The 22,573-nt window shown below is 47.9% G+C and overlaps 1 protein-coding gene and 1 long non-coding RNA gene across 2 annotated transcripts in view; both read right to left on the bottom strand.

Moving 5' to 3' along the window:
* The window catches only part of LOC142922626 (uncharacterized), a 9,373-nt gene extending 7,779 nt beyond the window's left edge, over positions 1–1,594 (bottom strand). The window contains exon 1 of the long non-coding RNA XR_012940196.1: positions 1,489–1,594. This is a non-coding gene — a long non-coding RNA (uncharacterized LOC142922626). The remainder of the gene's footprint in view (positions 1–1,488) is intronic.
* Positions 1,595–4,364: 2,770 nt separating this feature from the next.
* LOC142922629 (uncharacterized) overlaps positions 4,365–22,573 on the bottom strand; it is a 52,149-nt gene continuing 33,940 nt past the window's right edge. The window contains exons 7-9 of the mRNA XM_076063449.1: positions 21,439–21,758; positions 9,059–10,187; positions 4,365–4,465 (exon numbers count right to left, since the gene is read on the bottom strand). Coding sequence (XP_075919564.1) covers positions 4,365–4,465; positions 9,059–10,187; positions 21,439–21,758 — 1,550 coding nt within the window. The remainder of the gene's footprint in view (positions 4,466–9,058; positions 10,188–21,438; positions 21,759–22,573) is intronic.

Below are 22,573 nucleotides of genomic sequence, written 5' to 3'. Positions count from 1 at the left end.
CAACATTAACCACCACCACAACATTAACTACCACAACAACATTAACCACCATCACAAAAAAACATTAACCACCACCACAACATTAACCACCACCACAACATTAACCACCACAACATTAACTACCACAACAACATTAACCACCATCACAACAACAACATTAACCACCACCACAACATTAACCACCACCACAACAACAACATTAACCACAACAACATTAACCAACACAACAACAACATTAACCACCACCACAACATTAACCACCACAACAACATTAACCACCACCACAACATTAACCACCACCACAACAACATTAACCACCACCACAACATTAACCACCACCACAACAACATTAACCACCACTAGAACAACAACATTAACCACCACCACAACATTAACCACCACCACAACAACATTAACCACCACCACAACATTAACCACCACCACAACAACATTAACCACCACCACAACAACATTAACCACCACAACAACATTAACCACTACCACCACAACAACATTAACCACCACCACAACAACATTAACCACCACAACAACATTAACCACTACCACAACAACAACATTAACCACCACCACAACAACAACATTAACCACCACAACATTAACCACCACCACAACATTAACAACAACATTAACCACCACTACAACATTAACCACCACAACATTAACCACCACCACAACAACAACATTAACCACCACCACAACATTAACCACCACAACATTAACCACCACAACATTAACCACCAAAACAACAACAACATTAACCACCACCACAACCACAACAACATTAACCACCACCACAACATTAACCACCACCACAACATTAACCACCACCACAACAACAACATTAACCACCACCACAACATTAACCACCACAACAACCACAACTAAAATTATAGGGGGTCTCTAGCGGGTCTCTAGGGGGTCTCTAGGGGGTTTCTAGGGGGTGTCTAGGGGGTCTCTAGGGGGTCTCTAGGGGGTGTCTAGGGGGTGTCTAGGGGGTGTCTAGGGGGTGTCTAGGGGGTCTCTAGGGGGTGTCTAGGGGTGTCTAGGGGGTCTCTAAGGGGTCTCTAGGGGGTGTCTAGGGGGTGTCTAGGGGGTGTCTAGGGGGTCTCTAGGGGGTGTCTAGGGGGTGTCTAGGGGGTGTCTAGGGGGTCTCTAGGGTGTGTCTAGGGGGTCTCTAGGGGGTCTCTCTAGGGGGTGTCTAGGGGGTCTCTCTAGGGGGTCTCTCTAGGGGGTCTCTAGGGGGTGTCTAGGGGGTGTCTAGGGGGTGTCTAGGGGGTCTCTAGGGGGTGTCTAGGGGGTCTCTAGGGGGTCTCTAGAGTGTCTAGGGGGGGTCTAGGGGTGTCTAGGCGGTCTCTAGAGTGTGTCTAGGGGTCTCTAGAGGGTCTCTAGATGTGTCTAGGGGGTCTCTAGAGGGTCTCTAGATGTGTCTAGGGGGTCTCTCTAGGGGGTCTCTCTAGGGGGTCTCACCTCTGAGGGGTCCCGACCTCCACTGACAGGACCCCCTCAGAGCCCCCAGACCCCCACAACTCTCACAGCCACTCCGCTCCTCATGGGGTCTCTAGGGGGTGTCAAGGGGGTCTCTAGGTGGTCTCTAGGGGGTCTCTAGGGGTGTCTAGAGGTGTCTAGAGGGTCTCTAGGTGTGTCTAGGCGGTCTCTCTAGGGGGTGTCTAGGGGGTCTCTAGGGGTGTCTAGGGGTGTCTAGGGTATCTCTAGGGGTCTCTAGGTGTGTCTAGGGGGTCTCTAGGGGGTGTCTAGGGGGTGTCTAGGGGTGTCTAGGGGTGTCTAGGGGTGTCTAGGGAGTCTCTCTAGGGGTCTCTCTAGGGGTCTCTAGGTGTGTCTAGGGGGTCTCTAGGGGGTGTCTAGGGGGTCTCTAGGGGGTCTCTCTAGGGGGTCTCTCTAGAGGGTCTCTCTAGGGAGTCTCTGTCACCTCTGAGGGGTCTCTAGGGGTGTCTAGGGGGTCTCTAGGGGGTCTCTAGGGGGCCTCACCTCTGAGGGGTCCCGACCTCCACTGACAGGACCCCCTCAGAGCCCCCAGACCCCCACAACTCTCACAGCCACTCCGCTCCTCATGGGGTCTCTAGGGGGTGTCTAGGGGGTGTCTAGGGGGTCTCTCTAGGGGGTCTCTAGGGGGTCTCACCTCTGAGGGGTCCCGACCTCCACTGACAGGACCCCCTCAGAGCCCCCAGACCCCCACAACTCTCACAGCCACTCCGCTCCTCATGGGGTCTCTAGGGGGTGTCTAGGGGGTGTCTAGGTGTGTCTAGGCGGTCTCTCTAGGGGGTCTCTCTAGGGGGTCTCTAGGGGGTCTCACCTCTGAGGGGTCCCGACCTCCACTGACAGGACCCCCTCAGAGCCCCCAGACCCCCACAACTCTCACAGCCACTCCGCTCCTCATGGGGTGTCTAGGGGGTCTCTAGGGGGTGTCTAGGGGGTCTCTAGGGGGTCTCTCTAGGGGGTCTCTCTAGGGGGTCTCTAGGGGTGTCTAGGGGTGTCTAGGGGTCTCTAGAGTGTGTCTAGGGGTCTCTAGAGGGTGTCTAGGGAGTGTCTAGGGGGTCTCTAGGGGGTCTCACCTCTGAGGGGTCCCGACCTCCACTGACAGGACCCCCTCAGAGCCCCCAGACCCCCACAACTCTCACAGCCACTCCGCTCCTCGTGGGGTCTCTAGGGGGTGTCTAGGGGGTGTCTAGGGGGTATCTCTAGGGGTGTCTAGGGGGTCTCTAGAGGGTCTCTAGGTGTGTCTAGGGGGTCTCTAGGGGGTGTCTAGGGGTCTCTAGGGGTGTCTAGGGGGTCTCTAGGGGGTCTCTAGGGGTGTCTAGGGGGTCTCTAGGGGTGTCTAGAGGTGTCTAGAGGGTCTCTAGGAGTGTCTAGGCGGTCTCTCTAGGGGGTCTCTAGGGGGTCTCACCTCTGAGGGGTCCCGACCTCCACTGACAGGACGCCCTCAGAGCCCCCAGACCCCCACAACTCTCACAGCCACTCCGCTCCTCATGGGGTGTCTAGGGGGTCTCTAGGGGGTCTCTAGGGGGTCTCTAGGGGGTCTCTAGGGGGTCTCTAGGGGGCCTCACCTCTGAGGGGTCCCGACCTCCACTGACAGGACCCCCTCAGAGCCCCCAGACCCCCACAACTCTCACAGCGACTCCGCTCCTCGTGGGGTCTCTAGGGGGTCTCTAGGGGGTGTCTAGGGGGTCTCTAGGGGGTCTCTCTAGGGGGTCTCTAGGGGTGTCTAGAGGTGTCTAGAGGGTCTCTAGGAGTGTCTAGGCGGTCTCTCTAGGGGGTCTCTAGGGGGTCTCACCTCTGAGGGGTCCCGACCTCCACTGACAGGACCCCCTCAGAGCCCCCAGACCCCCACAACTCTCACAGCCACTCCGCTCCTCATGGGGTGTCTAGGGGGTCTATAGGGGGTCTCTCTAGAGGGTCTCTCTAGGGAGTCTCTGTCACCTCTGAGGGGTCTCTAGGGGTGTCTAGAGGGTCTCTAGGGGTGTCTAGAGGTGTCTAGAGGGTGTCTAGGGAGTGTCTAGGGGGTCTCTAGGGGGTCTCACCTCTGAGGGGTCCCGACCTCCACTGACAGGACCCCCTCAGAGCCCCCAGACCCCCACAACTCTCACAGCCACTCCGCTCCTCATGGGGTGTCTAGGGGGTGTCTAGGGGGTGTCTAGGGGGTGTCTAGGGGGTGTCTAGGGGGTCTCTCTAGGGGGTCTCTAGGGGTGTCTAGGGTGTCTCTAGGGGTGTCTAGGGGGTCTCTAGGGGGTCTCTCTAGGGGGTCTCACCTCTGAGGGGTCCCGACCTCCACTGACAGGACCCCCTCAGAGCCCCCAGACCCCCACAGCTCTCACAGCCACTCCGCTCCTCATGGGGTGTCTAGGGGGTGTCTAGGGGGTGTCTAGGGGGTCTCTCTAGGGGGTGTCTAGGGGGTCTCTAGGGGTGTCTAGGGGTGTCTAGGGTATCTCTAGGGGTCTCTAGGTGTGTCTAGGGGGTCTCTAGGGGGTGTCTAGGGGTGTCTAGGGGTGTCTAGGGGTGTCTAGGGAGTCTCTCTAGGGGTCTCTCTAGGGGTCTCTAGGTGTGTCTAGGGGGTCTCTCTAGGGGGTCTCTAGGGGGTCTCTAGGGGGTCTCACCTCTGAGGGGTCCCGACCTCCACTGACAGGACCCCCTCAGAGCCCCCAGACCCCCACAACTCTCACAGCCACTCCGCTCCTCATGGGGTCTCTAGGGGGTCTCTAGGGGGTGTCTAGGGGGTATCTCTAGGGGTGTCTAGGGGGTCTCTAGGGGGTCTCTATGGGTGTCTAGAGGTGTCTAGAGGGTCTCTAGGTGTGTCTAGGCGGTCTCTCTAGGGGGTCTCTAGGTGGTCTCTAGGGGGCCTCACCTCTGAGGGGTCCCGACCTCCACTGACAGGACCCCCTCAGAGCCCCCAGACCCCCACAACTCTCACAGCCACTCCGCTCCTCGTGGGCTGAGCACAAACGGGGGCAGGGGGAGGGGAGGGGGGGAGGGGCCGGAGCTACGGGGGGGGGGAGGGGGGGGGGGGGTGAGACACAGTAGTAGGATCAGTACTAGTATTAGTAGTATTATTAGTAGTATCAGTACTAGTATTAGTAGTATTAGTAGTAGTATTAGTAGTATTAGTACTAGTATTAGTAGTATTATTAGTAGTATTAGTACTAGTATTAGTAGTATTAGTAGTAGTATTAGTAGTAGTATTAGTAGTATTAGTACTAGTATTAGTAGTATTATTAGTAGTATTAGTACTAGTATTAGTAGTATTAGTACTAGTATTAGTAGTATTAGTAGTAGTATTAGTAGTATTAGTACTAGTATTAGTAGTATTATTAGTAGTATTAGTACTAGTATTAGTAGTATTAGTAGTAGTATTAGTAGTAGTATTAGTAGTATTAGTACTAGTATTAGTAGTATTAGTAGTAGTATTAGTAGTATTAGTACTAGTATTAGTAGTATTAGTAGTAGTATTAGTACTAGTATTAGTAGTACTAGTATTAGTAGTATTAGTAGTAGTATTAGTACTTGTATTAGTAGTATTAGTAGTATCAGTACTAGTATTAATAGTATTAGTAGTATCAGTACTAGTATTAATAGTATTAGTAGTATCAGTACTAGTATTAGTAGTATCAGTAGTGGTATTAGTAGTATTAGTATTGTTAGTATTAGTATTAGTAGTATTAGTAGTAGTATTAGTAGTATTAGTATTAGTAGTGTCAGTACCAGTATTAGTAGTATTAGTACTAGTATCAGTACTAGTATTAGTAGTAGTATTAGTATTAGTAGTATCAGTACTAGTATTAGTAGTATTGGTACTAGTATTAGTAGTAGTATTAGTACTAGTATTAGTAGTATTAGTACTAGTATTAGTACTAGTATTAGTAGTATTATTACTAGTATCAGTACTAGTATTAGTAGTATTAGTAGTAGTACTAGTATTAGTAGTATTATTACTAGTATTAGTAGTATTAGTAGTATCAGTACTAGTATTAGTAGTATTAGTGGTATCAGTAGTAGTATTAGTAGTATTAGTACTAGTATTAGTACTAGTATTAGTAGTATTAGTAGTATCAGTAGTAGTATTAGTAGTAGTATTAGTAGTATTAGTATTAGTAGTGTCAGTAGTAGTAGTAGTGTTAGTAGTATTAGTAGTATCAGTACTAGTATTAGTAGTATTAGTAGTAGTATCAGTACGAGTATTAGTAGTAGTAGTGTTAGTTGTGTTAGTAGTATCAGTACTAGTATTAGTAGCATTATTAGTAGTATCAGTACTAGTATTAGTAGTAGTATTAGTAGTATCAGTGCTAGTATTAGTAGTATTAGTAGTATCAGTACTAGTATTAGTAGTATTAGTAGTATCAGTAGTGGTATTAGTAGTATTAGTATTGTTAGTATTAGTATTAGTAGTATTAGTATTAGTAGTGTCAGTACTAGTATTAGTAGTATTAGTATTAGTAGTGTCAGTAGTAGTAGTGTTAGTAGTAGTGGTATTAGTATTAGTAGTATCAGTAGTGGTATTAGTAGTATTAGTATTGTTAGTATTAGTAGTAGTATTAGTATTAGTAGTGTCAGTACTAGTATTAGTAGTATTAGTACTAGTATCAGTACTAGTATCAATAGTAGTATTAGTAGTAGTATTAGTAGTGTCGGTACTAGTATTAGTAGTATTAGTACTAGTATCAGTACTGGTATTAGTATTAGTAGTATTAGTAGTAGTATTAGTATTAGTAGTATTGGTACTAGTATTAGTAGTATTAGTACTAGTATTAGTACTAGTATTAGTAGTATTAGTACTAGTATTAGTACTAGTATTAGTAGTATTATTACTAGTATCAGTACTAGTATTAGTAGTATTAGTACTAGTATTAGTACTAGTATTAGTAGTATTATTACTAGTATCAGTACTAGTATTAGTAGTATTAGTACTAGTATTAGTACTATTATTACTAATATTAGTAGTATTAGTAGTATCAGTACTAGTATTAGTAGTATTAGTAGTATCAGTAGTAGTATTAGTAGTATTAGTACTAGTATTAGTAGTATTAGTAGTATCAGTAGTATTAGTAGTAGTATTAGTAGTATTAGTATTAGTAGTGTCAGTAGTAGTAGTGTTAGTAGTATTAGTAGTATCAGTACTAGTATTAGTAGTATTAGTAGTAGTATCAGTACGAGTATTAGTAGTAGTAGTGTTAGTTGTGTTAGTAGTATCAGTACTAGTATTAGTAGTATTATTAGTAGTATCAGTACTAGTATTAGTAGTAGTATTAGTAGTATTAGTAGTATCAGTACTAGTATTAGTAGTATTAGTAGTATCAGTACTAGTATTAGTAGTATCAGTAGTGGTATTTGTAGTATTAGTATTGTTAGTATTAGTATTAGTAGTATTAGTAGTAGTATTAGTAGTATTAGTATTAGTAGTGTCAGTACTAGTATTAGTAGTATTAGTACTAGTATCAGTAGTAGTATTAGTATTAGTAGTAGTATTAGTAGTGTCAGTACTAGTATTAGTAGTATTAGTACTAGTATCAGTAGTAGTATTAGTAGTATCAGTATTAGTAGTATTAGTAGTAGTATTAGTAGTATTAGTAGTGTCAGTAGTAGTAGTGTCAGTAGTAGTAGTAGTGTCAGTAGTAGTGTCAGTAGTAGTAGTAATGTCAGTAGTAGTGTCAGTAGTAGTGTCAGTAGTAGTAGTAGTGTCAGTAGTAGTAGTAGTAGTGTCAGTAGTAGTGTCAGTAGTAGTAGTAGTGTTAGTAGTAGTAGTAGTGTCAGTAGTAGTGTCAGTAGTATTAGTAATGTCAGTAGTAGTAGTAGTGTCAGTAGTAGTAGTAGTGTCAGTAGTAGTAGTAGTAGTGTCAGTAGTAGTAGTGTCAGTAGTAGTGTCAGTAGTAGTAGTAGTGTCAGTAGTAGTAGTAGTAGTGTCAGTAGTAGTAGTGTCAGTAGTAGTAGTAGTGTTAGTAGTAGTAGTGTCAGTAGTAGTAGTGTCAGTAGTAGTGTCAGTAGTAGTAGTAGTGTCAGTAGTAGTAGTAGTGTCAGTAGTAGTAGTGTCAGTAGTAGTAGTAGTGTCAGTAGTAGTAGTAGTGTCAGTAGTAGTAGTAGTGTCAGTAGTAGTAGTAGTGTCAGTAGTAGTAGTGTCAGTAGTAGTAGTAGTGTCAGTAGTAGTAGTAGTGTCAGTAGTGGTAGTGTCAGTAGTAGTAGTGTCAGTAGTAGTAGTGTCAGTAGTAGTAGTGTCAGTAGTAGTAGTGTCAGTAGTAGTAGTGTGAGTAGTAGTGTCAGTAGTAGTAGTAGTGTCAGTAGTAGTAGTGTCAGTAGTAGTAGTGTCAGTAGTGGTAGTGTCAGTAGTAGTAGTAGTAGTGTTAGTAGTGTCAGTAGTAGTAGTAGTAGTGTTAGTAGTGTCAGTAGTAGTAGTAGTGTCAGTAGTAGTAGTAGTGTCAGTAGTAGTAGTGTCAGTAGTGGTAGTGTCAGTAGTAGTAGTAGTGTTAGTAGTGTCAGTAGTAGTAGTAGTGTTAGTAGTGTCAGTAGTAGTAGTAGTGTCAGTAGTAGTAGTAGTGTCAGTAGTAGTGTCAGTAGTAGTAGTGTCAGTAGTAGTAGTAGTGTCAGTAGTGGTAGTAGTGTCAGTAGTAGTGTCAGTAGTAGTGTCAGTAGTAGTAGTGTCAGTAGTAGTAGTGTCAGTAGTAGTAGTGTCAGTAGTAGTAGTAGTGTCAGTAGTAGTAGTGTCAGTAGTGGTAGTAGTGTCAGTAGTAGTAGTAGTGTCAGTAGTAGTAGTGTCAGTAGTAGTAGTGTCAGTAGTAGTAGTGTCAGTAGTAGTAGTGTCAGTAGTAGTAGTAGTGTCAGTAGTAGTAGTGTCAGTAGTAGTAGTAGTAGTGTCAGTAGTAGTAGTGTCAGTAGTAGTAGTGTCAGTAGTGGTAGTAGTGTCAGTAGTAGTGTCAGTAGTGTCAGTAGTAGTAGTGTCAGTAGTAGTGTCAGTAGTAGTAGTAGTGTCAGTAGTAGTAGTGTCAGTAGTAGTAGTAGTGTTAGTAGTAGTAGTGTCAGTAGTAGTAGTAGTGTCAGTAGTAGTAGTAGTGTCAGTAGTAGTAGTGTTAGTAGTGTCAGTAGTAGTAGTAGTGTTAGTAGTAGTAGTGTCAGTAGTAGTGTCAGTAGTAGTGTTAGTAGTGTCAGTAGTAGTGTCAGTAGTAGTAGTGTCAGTAGTAGTGTCAGTAGTAGTAGTAGTGTCAGTAGTAGTAGTGTCAGTAGTAGTAGTGTCAGTAGTAGCAGTGTCAGTACTAGTAGTGTCAGTAGTAGTAGTGTCAGTAGTAGTAGTGTCAGTAGTAGTAGTGTCATTTCACAGACAATGCCATTTAACATTATTGGTGGGTGAGTGAATTAGTGAGTGGGTGAGTGAGTGAGTGGGTGAATTGGTGGGTGAGTGAGTGGGTGGGTGAGTGAGTGGGTGATTGGGTGGGTGAGTGAGTGAGTGGGTGGGTGGGTGAGTTAGTGAGTGAGTTAGTGAGTGAGTGAATTAGTGGGTGAGTGAGTGGGTGAGTGAATTGATTGTTGTAGTTGTAGTTGTTACCGTTCACCGCCTCCTCCTCCTCCTCCTCCTCCTCCACCACCACCACCAGGGTTGTTTCTGCTTCTTCCCCCGACACCGAATCCCTCGCCACAACCACCAACCTCCTACCACATTCAACACCACCACCACTAACACCACCACTAACACTACCACTACCACCACCACCACCACTAACACCACCACCACTAACACTACCACCACTACCACCACCACCACTGCTAACACCACTACCACCACCACCACCACCACCGCTAACACCACCACCACCACTTTTTGGTGACACTACAAAAATGAGTCCTGAGGATGACTCTACAGAGAGACACGGAACCCAATCAGCAGCGGTACCACCACCAACACCAACAACACGACTACCAACACCACCAACACCACTACCAACACCAACACTACCAACACCACCACCACCACCACCACCACCGTAACTACCACCACTACTACCACTACCACCACCAACACCACTAACACCACCAACACCACCACTACCACCAACACCACCAACACCACTACCACCAACACCACCACCACCATAACTACCACCACTGTAACTACCACTACCACCAACACCAACACCATAACTACCACCACCGTAACTACCACCACCACCACCATAGCTACCACCACTACTACTACCGCTACTACCACCACTACTACCACCACCACTACTACTACTATTAACACTACCACTACTACCACCACCACCACTACTACTATTAACACTACCACCACTACTACTACTACCACCACTACTACCACCATCACCACCACCACTACTATAATTACCACTACTATTACTACCACCACCATCACCACCACCACCACCACGCTGATGCTGCGAGTCTACAGTTTGTGGTTGTTGTTGTTGTTGGGAATCCACAGTGTCCAGTTGTTGTTGTCGTTGTTGTAGTTGTTGTGGTTGTTGTTGTTGTAGTTGTGGTTGTTGTTGTTGTTGTTGTTGTCGGTTGTAGCCCTGGTCGGTTGTTGCCATGGTGGTGGTTGTGTTGTGGTTGTGGCCCGCTGATTGTTGTTGTGGTTGTTGTTGTGGTTGTTGTAGGCTGTAGGTGATGTTGGCTGTGGTGAGGAGAGATGCGTTGGCTATGGACACCTGGCCAACCTGCAACAACAACAACAACCACAACAACAATTACTACATCAACAACAACAACTACAACAACAATCACTACATCAACCACAACCACAATATCAACCACTACAACAACAATATCAACCACTACAACAACCACAACAACAACCACAACAACAATTACTACATCAACCACAACAACAATATTAACCACTACAACAACCACAACAACAATTACTACATCAACCACAAAAACAATATCAACCATTACAACTACCACTACAACAACCACAACAACAATTACTACATCAACAACAACAACAATATCAACAACTACAACAACCACAACAACAATTACTACATCAACCACAACAACAACAACTACCACTACAACAACCACAACAACAATTACTACATCAACCACAACAACAATATCAACCACTACAACTACCAATACAACAATTACTACATCAACCACAACCACAACAACAATATCAACCACTACTCCTACCACTACAACAACCACAACAACAATCACTACATCAACCACAACAACAACAATATCAACCACTACAACAACCACTACAACAACCACAACAACAACCACAACAATATCAACCACTACAACAACCACTACAACAACCACAACAACAACCACAACAATATCAACCACTACAACAATCACTACATCAACCACAACAACAACCACAACAATATCAACCACTACAACAACCACTACAACAATTACTACATCAACCACAACCACAACAACAATATCAACCACTACTCCTACCACTACAACAACCACAACAACAATCACTACATCAACCACAACAACAACAATATCAACCACTACAACAACCACTACAACAACCACAACAACAACCACAACAATATCAACCACTACAACAATCACTACATCAACCACAACAACAACAACAATATCAACCACTACAACAACCACTACAACAATTACTACATCAACCACAACAACAACAACAATTACTACATCAACCACAACAACAACAACAATATCAACCACTACAACAACCACTACAACAATTACTACATCAACCACAACAACAACAACAACATCAGCCACTACTCCAACCACTGCAACAACCACAACAACAATTACTACATCAACCACAACCACAACAACAACATCAACCACTACAACTACCACTACATGAACAACTACTACCACCACCACTACTACCACCACCACCACCACTACTACCACTACCACAACCACCACTACTACTACCACCATTACTACCACCACTACCACCACCATTACCACCACCACCACTACCACCACCACTACAACTACCACTACTACTACCACCACTACCACCACTACCACCACTACTACTACCACCACTACCACCACCACTACAACTACCACCACTACAACTACCACCACTACAACTACCACCACTACCACCAATACCACCACAACTACCACCACTACAACTACCACCACTACAACTACCACCACTACCACCAATACCACCACAACTACCACCACTACAACTACCACCACTACAACTACCACCACTACCACCAATACCACCACTACTACTACTACCACCACTACCACCACTACCACTACTACCACCACCACTACTACCACTACTACTACCGCTGCAACTCCTCTTGTCAGGAGCTGGAACATTACCGCCTGGATCTCTGTGTTACACAGGAGGTCACGTGGACTGGATCTGGTGTCTGTGTGTGTGGAGGAGAGGCTGCCGCTACTCTGTCAGGAGCTGGAGCGGTACCGCCTGGGTCTCTGTGTTACACAGGAGGCCTCTAGGACTGGATCTGGTGTCTGTGTGTGTGGAGAGGCTGCCGCTACTCTGTCAGGAGCTGGACCGGTACCACCTGGATCTGTGTTGTATTCAGTCTATGAGTGAGTCCGTGAGTCTGAGAGCGTCTCTCTCTCTGTGTGCGAGCGAATGATTGAGTCTATGAGTGAGCCTATGAGTAAGTGAGCGAGTGAGCGAGTGAGTGAGCGGGTGAGTTAGCGGGTGAGTGAGTGAGTCTACCAGTGAGTGAGTCAGCGAGTCAGTGAGTGCGTGAGTGAGTCTACGAGTGAGTGAGTGAGTGAGTCTACGAGTGAGCGAGTGAGTCTACGAGTGAGTGAGTGAGTCTACGAGTGAGTTAGAGAGCGAGTGAGTGAGTGAGTTAGCGAGTGAGTGAGTGAGTCTACGAGTGAGTGAGTGAGTGAGTGGGTGAGTGAGTGAGTGAGTCTACGAGTGAGTGAGTCTACGAGCTAGCGAGTGAGTGAGTGAGTCTACGAGTGAGTCTACGAGCTAGCGAGTGAGTGAGTGAGTCTACGAGTGAGTAAGTCTACGAGCTAGCGAGTGAGTGAGTGAGTGAATCTACGAGTGAGTGAGTCTACGAGTGAGTCTACGAGCTAGCGAGCTAGTGAGTGAGTCTACGAGTGAGTCTACGAGTGAGTCTACGAGCTAGCGAGTGAGTCTACGAGTGAGTGAGTGAGTGAGTCTACGAGTGAGTGAGTGAGTGAGTCTACGAGCTAGTGGGTGAATCTACGAGTGAGTGAGTCTACGAGTGAGTGAGTGAGTGAGTCCACGAGTGAGTGAGTCTACGAGTGAGTGAGTCTACAAGTGAGTGAGTCTACGAGTGAGTGAGTGAGTCTACGAGTGAGTGAGTGAGTCTACGAGCTAGCGAGTGGGTGAGTGAGTGAGTCTACGAGTGAGTGAGTCTACGAGCTAGCGAGTGAGTGAGTGAGTCTACGAGTGAGTGAGTCTACGAGTGAGTGAGTCTACGAGTGAGTGAATCTACGAGTGAGTGAGTCTACGAGCTAGCGAGCGAGTGAGTGAATCTACGAGTGAGTGAGTGAGTGAGTCTACGAGTGAGTGAGTCTACGAGTGAGTGAGTGAGTCTACGAGTGAGTGAATCTACGAGTGAGTGAGTCTACGAGCTAGCGAGTGAGTGAGTGAGTGAGTCTACTAGTGAGTGAGTCTACGAGTGAGTGAGTCTACGAGCTAGTGAGTGAGTCTACGAGCTAGTGAGTGAGTCTACGAGTGAGTGAGTCTACGAGCTAGCGAGTGAGTGAGTGAGTGAGTCTACGAGTGAGTGAGTCTACGAGTGAGTGAGTCTACGAGTGAGTGAGTCTACGAGTGAGTGAGTCTACGAGCTAGTGAGTGAGTCTACGAGTGAGTGAGTGAGTCTACGAGTGAGTGAGTGAATCTACGAGTGAGTGAGTGAATCTACGAGTGAGTGAATCTACGAGTGAGTGAGTGAGTGAGTCTACGAGTGAGTGAGTCTACGAGTGAGTGAGTCTACGAGCTAGCGAGTGAGTCTACGAGTGAGTGAGTGAGTGAGTCTACGAGTGAGTGAGTCTACGAGCTAGCGAGTGGGTGAGTGAGTGAGTCTACGAGTGAGTGAGTCTACGAGCTAGCGAGTGAGTGAGTGAGTCTACGAGTGAGTGAGTCTACGAGTGAGTGAATCTACGAGTGAGTGAGTCTACGAGCTAGCGAGCGAGTGAGTGAGTCTACGAGTGAGTGAGTCTACGAGTGAGTGAATCTACGAGGGAGTGAGTCTACGAGCTAGCGAGCGAGTGAGTGAATCTACGAGTGAGTGAGTGAGTCTACGAGTGAGTGAGTCTACGAGTGAGTGAGTGAGTCTACGAGTGAGTGAATCTACGAGTGAGAGCTAGCGAGTGAGTGAGTGAGTCTACTAGTGAGTGAGTCTAAGAGTGAGTGAGTCTACGAGCTAGTGAGTGAGTCTACGAGCTAGTGAGTGAGTCTACGAGTGAGTGAGTCTACGAGCTAGCGAGTGAGTGAGTGAGTCTACGAGTGAGTGAGTCTACGAGTGAGTGAGTCTACGAGCTAGTGAGTGAGTCTACGAGTGAGTGAGTGAATCTACGAGTGAGTGAGTGAGTCTACGAGTGAGTGAGTGAATCTACGAGTGAGTGAGTGAATCTACGAGTGAGTGAATCTACGAGTGAGTGAGTGAGTGAGTCTACGAGTGAGTGAGTCTACGAGTGAGTGAGTCTACGAGTGAGTGAGTCTACGAGCTAGCGAGTGAGTCTACGAGTGAGTGAGTGAGTCTACGAGTGAGTGAGTGAGTCTACGAGCTAGCGAGTGGGTGAGTGAGTGAGTCTACGAGTGAGTGAGTCTACGAGCTAGCGAGTGAGTGAGTGAGTCTACGAGTGAGTGAGTCTACGAGTGAGTGAATCTACGAGTGAGTGAGTCTACGAGCTAGCGAGCGAGTGAGTGAGTCTACGAGTGAGTGAGTCTACGAGTGAGTGAGTGAGTCTACGAGTGAGTGAATCTACGAGTGAGTGAGTCTACGAGCTAGCGAGTGAGTGAGTGAGTGAATCTACGAGTGAGTGAGTGAGTGAATCTACGAGTGAGTGAGTGAGTCTACGAGTGAGTGAGTCTACGAGTGAGTCTACGAGCTAGCGAGTGAGTCTACGAGTGAGTGAGTCTACGAGCTAGCGAGTGAGTCTACGAGTAAGTGAGTGAGTCTACGAGTGAGTGAGTGAGTCTACGAGCTAGCGAGTGAGTGAGTGAGTCTACGAGCTAGCGAGTGAGTGAGTGAGTCTACGATTGAGTGAGTGAGTCTACGAGCTAGCGAGTGAGTCTACGAGCTAGCGAGTGAGTCTACGAGTGAGTGAGTGAATCTACGAGCTAGCGAGTGAGTGAGTCTACGAGTTAGTCTACGAGTGAGTGAGTGAGTCTACGAGTGAATCTACGAGTGAGTGAGTCTACGAGTGAGTGAGTCTACGAGTGAGTGAGTGAGTCTACGAGCTAGTGAGTGAGTGAATCTACGAGTGAGTGAGTGAATCTACGAGTGAGTGAATCTACGAGTGAGTGAGTGAGTGAGTCTACGAGTGAGTGAGTCTACGAGTGAGTGAGTCTACGAGTGAGTGAGTCTACGAGCGAGCTAGTGAGTCTACGAGCTAGTGAGTGAGTCTACGAGTGAATCTACGAGTGAGTGAGTTTACGAGTGAGTGAGTGAGTCTACGAGTGAGTGAGTGAGTCTACGAGTGAGTGAATCTACGAGTGAGTGAGTCTACGAGTGAGTGAGTGAGTCTACGAGTGAGTGAGTGAGTCTACGAGTGAGTGAGTCTACGAGTGAGTGAGTCTACGAGTGAGTGAGTCTACGAGCTAGCGAGTGAGTCTACGAGTGAGTGAGTGAGTGAGTCTACGAGTGAGTGAGTGAGTCTACGAGCTAGCGAGTGGGTGAGTGAGTGAGTCTACGAGTGAGTGAGTCTACGAGCTAGCGAGTGAGTGAGTGAGTCTACGAGTGAGTGAGTCTACGAGTGAGTGAATCTACGAGTGAGTGAGTCTACGAGCTAGCGAGCGAGTGAGTGAGTCTACGAGTGAGTGAGTCTACGAGTGAGTGAGTGAGTCTACAAGTGAGTGAATCTACGAGTGAGTGAGTCTACGAGCTAGCGAGTGAGTGAGTGAGTGAATCTACGAGTGAGTGAGTGAGTGAATCTACGAGTGAGTGAGTGAGTCTACGAGTGAGTGAGTCTACGAGTGAGTCTACGAGCTAGCGAGTGAGTCTACGAGTGAGTGAGTCTACGAGCTAGCGAGTGAGTCTACGAGTAAGTGAGTGAGTCTACGAGTGAGTGAGTGAGTCTACGAGCTAGCGAGTGAGTCTACGAGCTAGCGAGTGAGTGAGTGAGTCTATGAGTGAGTGAGTGAGTCTACGAGCTAGCGAGTGAGTGAGTGAGTGAGTCTACGAGCTAGCGAGTGAGTGAGTGAGTCTACGATTGAGTGAGTGAGTCTACGAGCTAGCGAGTGAGTCTACGAGCTAGCGAGTGAGTCTACGAGTGAGTGAGTGAGTCTACGAGTGAATCTACGAGTGAGTGAGTCTACGAGTGAGTGAGTCTACGAGTGAGTGAGTGAGTCTACGAGCTAGTGAGTGAGTGAATCTACGAGTGAGTGAGTGAATCTACGAGTGAGTGAATCTACGAGTGAGTGAGTGAGTGAGTCTACGAGTGAGTGAGTCTACGAGTGAGTGAGTCTACGAGCGAGCTAGTGAGTCTACGAGCTAGTGAGTGAGTCTACGAGTGAATCTACGAGTGAGTGAGTTTACGAGTGAGTGAGTGAGTCTACGAGTGAGTGAGTGAGTCTACGAGCGAGCTAGTGAGTCTACGAGCTAGTGAGTGAGTCTACGAGTGAATCTACGAGTGAGTGAGTTTACGAGTGAGTGAGTGAGTCTACGAGCTAGTGAGTGAGTCTATGAGTGAGTGAGTGAGTCTACGAGTGAGTGAGTCTACGAGCGAGTGAGTGAGTCTACGAGCTAGTGAGTGAGTCTACGAGCTAGTGAGTGAGTCTACGAGTGAGTGAGTCTACGAGTGAGTCTACGAGTGAGTGAGTCTACGAGTGAGTGAGTCTACGAGCTAGTGAGTGAGTCTACGAGCTAGTGAGTGAGTCTACGAGTGAGTGAGTCTACGAGTGAGTCTACGAGTGAGTGAGTCTACGAGTGAGTGAGTGAGTCTACGAGTGAGTGAGTGAGTCTATGAGTGAGTGAGTCTACGAGCTAGTGAGTGAGTCTACGAGTGAGTGAGTCTACGAGTGAGTCTACGAGTGAGTGAGTGAGTCTACGAGCTAGCGAGTGAGTCTACGAGTGAGTGAGTGAATCTACGAGTGAGTGAGTGAGTCTACGAGTGAGTGAGTGAATCTACGAGCTAGCGAGTGAGTGAGTCTACGAGTGAGTGAGTGAGTCTACGAGCTAGCGAGTGAGTCTACGAGTGAGTGAGTGAGTCTACGAGCTAGCGAGTGAGTCTACGAGTGAGTGAGTGAGTCTACGAGCTAGCGAGTGAGTGAGTGAGTGAATCTACGAGTGAGTCTACGAGTGAGTGAGTCTACGAGTGAGTCTACGAGTGAGTGAATCTACGAGTGAGTGAGTCTACGAGTGAGTGAGTCTACGAGTGAGTCTACGAGCTAGCGAGTGAGTGAGTGAGTGAATCTACGAGTGAGTCTACGAGTGAGTGAGTCTACGAGTGAGTGAGTCTACGAGTGAGTGAGTGAGTCTACGAGCTAGCGAGTGAGTCTACGAGTGAGTGAGTGAATCTACGAGTGAGTGAGTGAGTCTACGAGTGAGTGAGTGAGTCTACGAGCTAGCGAGTGAGTCTACGAGTGAGTGAGTGAATCTACGAGTGAGTGAGTGAGTCTACGAGTGAGTGAGTGAATCTACGAGCTAGCGAGTGAGTGAGTCTACGAGTGAGTGAGTGAGTCTACGAGCTAGCGAGTGAGTCTACGAGTGAGTGAGTGAGTCTACGAGCTAGCGAGTGAGTCTACGAGTGAGTGAGTGAGTCTACGAGCTAGCGAGTGAGTGAGTGAGTGAATCTACGAGTGAGTCTACGAGTGAGTGAGTCTACGAGTGAGTCTACGAGTGAGTGAATCTACGAGTGAGTGAGTCTACGAGTGAGTGAGTCTACGAGTGAGTCTATGAGCTAGCGAGTGAGTGAGTGAGTGAATCTACGAGTGAGTCTACGAGTGAGTGAGTCTACGAGTGAGTGAGTCTACGAGTGAGTGAGTGAGTCTACGAGCTAGCGAGTGAGTCTACGAGTGAGTGAGTGAATCTACGAGTGAGTGAGTGAGTCTACGAGTGAGTGAGTGAGTCTACGAGCTAGCGAGTGAGTCTACGAGTGAGTGAGTGAATCTACGAGTGAGTGAGTGAGTGAGTCTACGAGTGAGTGAGTGAATCTACGAGCTAGCGAGTGAGTGAGTCTACGAGTGAGTGAGTGAGTCTACGAGCTAGCGAGTGAGTCTACGAGTGAGTGAGTGAATCTACGAGTGAGTGAGTGAGTCTACGAGTGAGTGAGTCTACGAGTGAGTCTACGAGCTAGTGAGTGAGTCTACGAGTGAGTGAGTCTACGAGCTAGCGAGTGAGTCTACGAGTGAGTGAGTGAGTCTACGAGTGAGTGAGTGAGTCTACGAGCTAGCGAGTGAGTCTACGAGCTAGCGAGTGAGTCTACGAGCTAGTGAGTGAGTCTACGAGCTAGTGAGTGAGTCTACGAGTGAGTGAGTCTACGAGTGAGTCTACAAGTGAGTGAGTCTACGAGTGAGTGAGTCTACGAGCTAGTGAGTGAGTCTACGAGCTAGTGAGTGAGTCTACGAGTGAGTGAGTCTACGAGTGAGTGAGTCTACGAGTGAGTCTACGAGCTAGCGAGCTAGTGAGTGAGTCTACGAGTGAGTCTACGAGTGAGTGAGTCTACGAGTGAGTCTACGAGTGAGTGAGTGAGTCTACGAGTGAGTGAGTCTACGAGCTAGTGAGTGAGTCTACGAGCTAGTGAGTGAGTCTACGAGTGAGTGAGTCTACGAGTGAGTGAGTCTACGAGTGAGTCTACGAGCTAGCGAGCTAGTGAGTGAGTCTACGAGTGAGTCTACGAGTGAGTGAGTCTACGAGTGAGTCTACGAGCTAGCGAGCTAGTGAGTGAGTCTACGAGTGAGTCTACGAGTGAGTGAGTCTACGAGTGAGTGAGTGAGTCTACGAGTGAGTGAGTCTACGAGTGAGTGAGTGAGTCTACGAGTGAGTGAGTCTACGAGCTAGCGAGTGAGTCTACGAGTGAGTGAGTCTACGAGTGAGTGAGTCTACGAGTGAGTGAGTGAGTCTACGAGTGAGTGAGTCTACGAGCTAGCGAGTGAGTCTACGAGTGAGTGAGTCTACGAGTGAGTGAGTCTACGAGTGAGTGAGTGAGTCTACGAGTGAGTGAGTCTACGAGCTAGCGAGTGAGTCTACGAGCTAGCGAGTGAGTCTACGAGCTAGTGAGTGAGTCTACGAGCTAGCGAGTGAGTCTACGAGCTAGCGAGTGAGTCTACGAGTGAGTGAGTGAGTCTACGAGCTAGCGAGTGAGTCTATGAGTGAGTGAGTGAGTCTATGAGTGAGTGAGTCTACGAGCTAGTGAGTGAGTCTACGAGTGAGTGAGTGAGTCTACGAGCTGGTGAGTGAGTGAGTGAGTCTACGAGTGAGTCTACGAGCTAGCGAGTGAGTGAGTCTATGAGCTAGCGAGCTAGTGAGTGAGTCTACGAGTGAGTGAGTGAGTCTACGAGTGAGTCTACGAGTGAGTGAGTCTACGAGCTGGTGAGTGAGTGAGTGAGTCTACGAGTGAGTCTACGAGCGAGTGAGTGAGTCTACGAGTGAGTGAGTGAGTCTACGAGTGAGTGAGTCTACGAGCTAGCGAGTGAGTCTACGAGTAAGTGAGTGAGTGAGTCTACGAGCTAGTGAGTGAGTCTACGAGCGAGCTGGCTAGCGAGCTAGTGAGTGAGTCTACGAGTGAGTGAATCTACGAGCGAGTGAGTGAGTCTACGAGTGAGTGAGTGAGTCTACGAGTGAGTGAGTCTACGAGCTAGCGAGTGAGTCTACGAGCTAGCGAGTGAGTCTACGAGTAAGTGAGTGAGTGAGTCTACGAGTGAGTGAGTCTACGAGTGAGTCTACGAGTGAGTCTACGAGTGAGTGAGTCTACGAGTGAGTCTACGAGCTAGCGAGTGAGTGAGTCTACGAGTGAGTCTACGAGCTAGCGAGTGAGTAAGTCTATGAGCTAGCGAGCTAGCGAGTGAGTCTACGAGTGAGTGAGTCTACGAGTGAGTCTACGAGTGAGTCTACGAGTGAGTGAGTCTACGAGTGAGTGAGTCTACGAGTGAGTCTACGAGTGAGTGAGTCTACGAGTGAGTGAGTCTACGAGTGAGTGAGTCTACGAGTGAGTCTACGAGTGAGTGAGTCTACGAGTGAGTCTACGAGTGAGTGAGTCTACGAGTGAGTGAGTCTACGAGTGAGTGAGTCTACGAGTGACTGAGTCTACGAGTGAGTCTACGAGTGAGTGAGTCTACGAGTGAGTCTACGAGTGAGTGAATCTACGAGTGAGTGAGTCTACGAGTGAGTCTACGAGTGAGTGAGTCTACGAGTGAGTGAGTCTACGAGTGAGTCTACGAGTGAGTGAGTCTACGAGTGAGTGAGTCTACGAGTGAGTGAGTCTACGAGTGAGTCTACGAGTGAGTGAGTCTACGAGTGAGTCTACGAGTGAGTGAGTCTACGAGTGAGTGAGTCTACGAGTGAGTGAGTCTACGAGTGAGTGAGTCTACGAGTGAGTCTACGAGTGAGTGAGTCTACGAGTGAGTCTACGAGTGAGTGAGTCTACGAGCTAGCGAGTGAGTCTACGAGTGAGTGAGTCTACGAGTGAGTCTACGAGCTAGCGAGCTAGTGAGTGAGTCTACGAGTGAGTGAGTCTACGAGCTAGCGAGTGAGTCTACGAGTGAGTGAGTGAGTCTACGAGTGAGTGAGTGAGTCTACGAGTGAGTGAGCGAGCTGGCTAGCGAGCTAGTGAGTGAGTCTACGAGTGAGTGAGTGAGTCTACGAGTGAGTGAGTGAGTCTACGAGTGAGTGAGTGAGTCTACGAGTGAGTGAGTCTACGAGCTAGTGAGTGAGTCTACGAGTGAGTGAGTGAGTCTACGAGTGAGTGAGTCTACGAGTGAGTGAGTCTACGAGCTAGTGAGTGAGTCTACGAGTGAGTGAGTCTACGAGCTAGCGAGCTAGTGAGTGAGTCTACGAGCTAGCGAGTGAGTCTACGAGCTAGCGAGTGAGTCTACGAGTGAGTGAGTGAGTCTACGAGTGAGTGAGTGAGTGAGTCTACTAGTGAGTGAGTGAGTCTACGAGTGAGTGAGTGAGTGAGTCTACTAGTGAGTGAGTGAGTCTACGAGTGAGTCTACTAGTGAGCGAGTGAGTCTACGAGTGAGTCTACTAGTGAGTGAGTGAGTCTACGAGTGAGTCTACGAGTGAGTGAGTGAGTCTACGAGTGAGTGAGTGAGTCTACGAGTGAGTGAGTGAGTCTACGAGTGAGTGAGTGAGTCTACGAGTGAGTGAGTGAGTCTACGAGCTAGCGTGTGAGTCTACGAGTGAGTGAGTGAGTCTACGAGCTAGCGAGTGAGTCTACGAGCTAGTGAGTGAGTCTACGAGCTAGCGAGTGAGTGAGTCTACGAGCTAGTGAGTGAGTCTACGAGTGAGTCTACGAGTGAGTGAGTCTACGAGTGAGTGAGTGAGTCTACGAGCTAGCGAGTGAGTCTACGAGTGAGTGAGTGAGTCTACGAGTGAGTGAGTGAGTCTACGAGTGAGTGAGTGAGTCTACGAGTGAGTGAGTGAGTCTACGAGTGAGTGAGTGAGTCTACGAGTGAGTGAGTGAGTCTACGAGTGAGTGAGTGAGTCTACGAGTGAGTGAGTGAGTCTACGAGTGAGTGAGTCTACGAGTGAGTGAGTCTACGAGTGAGTGAGCGAGCTGGCTAGCGAGCTGGCTCACAGTGGCATATTCCTCGGCCCTCCGCGGCACGGTGATCAGCGTCTCGGCACGGACGAAGGCGAGCGGCACAGCGAGAACCTCCACCACCACCTCCACCTCCACCACGGTCGCCGCTGTGGTGGTGGTGGTGGTGGTGGACGTGGTGGTGGTGGTGGTGGTGGACGTGGTGGTGGAGTTGGGGTGGAGGCAGGGAGACAGCGGTGGACAGGGCGTGAAGGGTGGACAAGGGGGTGGACGGGTGTACGTGGTGTCGTTGGCCAGGATGGAGAAGCGGAAGGATCCCCTCGACGTGATGGGCAGGTCACGTTGGAGCAACACGTCTGGGCAAACATCATCACCGCCGTCGTCATCATCATCAGCAGCATCAGCAGCAGCATCAGAATCATCAACATCAGCAGCATCAACATCATCATCATCAGCAGCAGCATCAGAATCATCAGCAGCATCATCAGCATCAACATCAACATCATCATCATCACCACCATCATCAGCAGCATCAGAATCATCATCAGCATCACCAGCAGCATCATCATCACCACCATCATCGTCATCATCGTCATCACCACCACCATCATTACCGTAATCACCACCACCATCATCACCATCATCACAACCATCACCATCATCATGACCATCATCATCATCAGAATCATCACCACCACCATCGCCATCATCACCACAACCATCACCATCATCACCACCATCATCATCATCACCATCATCAGCATGATCATCATCATCACAACCATCATCACGATCATTAACATCATCATCATCACCATCATCACGATCATCACCACCATCACCACCATCACCACCATCACCATCAACACCATCACCACCATCATCACCACCATTATCACAACCATCACCACCATCATCGCCATCACCACCATCATCACCATCATCGTCATCAGCACCACCATCATTACCGTAATCACCACCACCTGCATCACCATCATCACAACCATCACCACCATCACAACCATCACCATCATCACCATCATCACCATCTTCATCACCATCATCATCAGAATCATCACCACCACCATCGCCATCATCACCACAACCATCACCATCATCACCACCATCATCATCACAACTATCATCACCATCATCATCGCCATCATCATAA

Source organism: Petromyzon marinus, unplaced genomic scaffold, assembly GCF_048934315.1.
Source record: "Petromyzon marinus isolate PM22_M1 ecotype Great Lakes invasive population unplaced genomic scaffold, UKy_Petmar_22M1.pri1.0 PM_Scaffold_122, whole genome shotgun sequence".
Taxonomy (NCBI): domain Eukaryota; kingdom Metazoa; phylum Chordata; class Hyperoartia; order Petromyzontiformes; family Petromyzontidae; genus Petromyzon; species Petromyzon marinus.
This window is presented reverse-complemented; position numbering and strand designations above follow the sequence as displayed.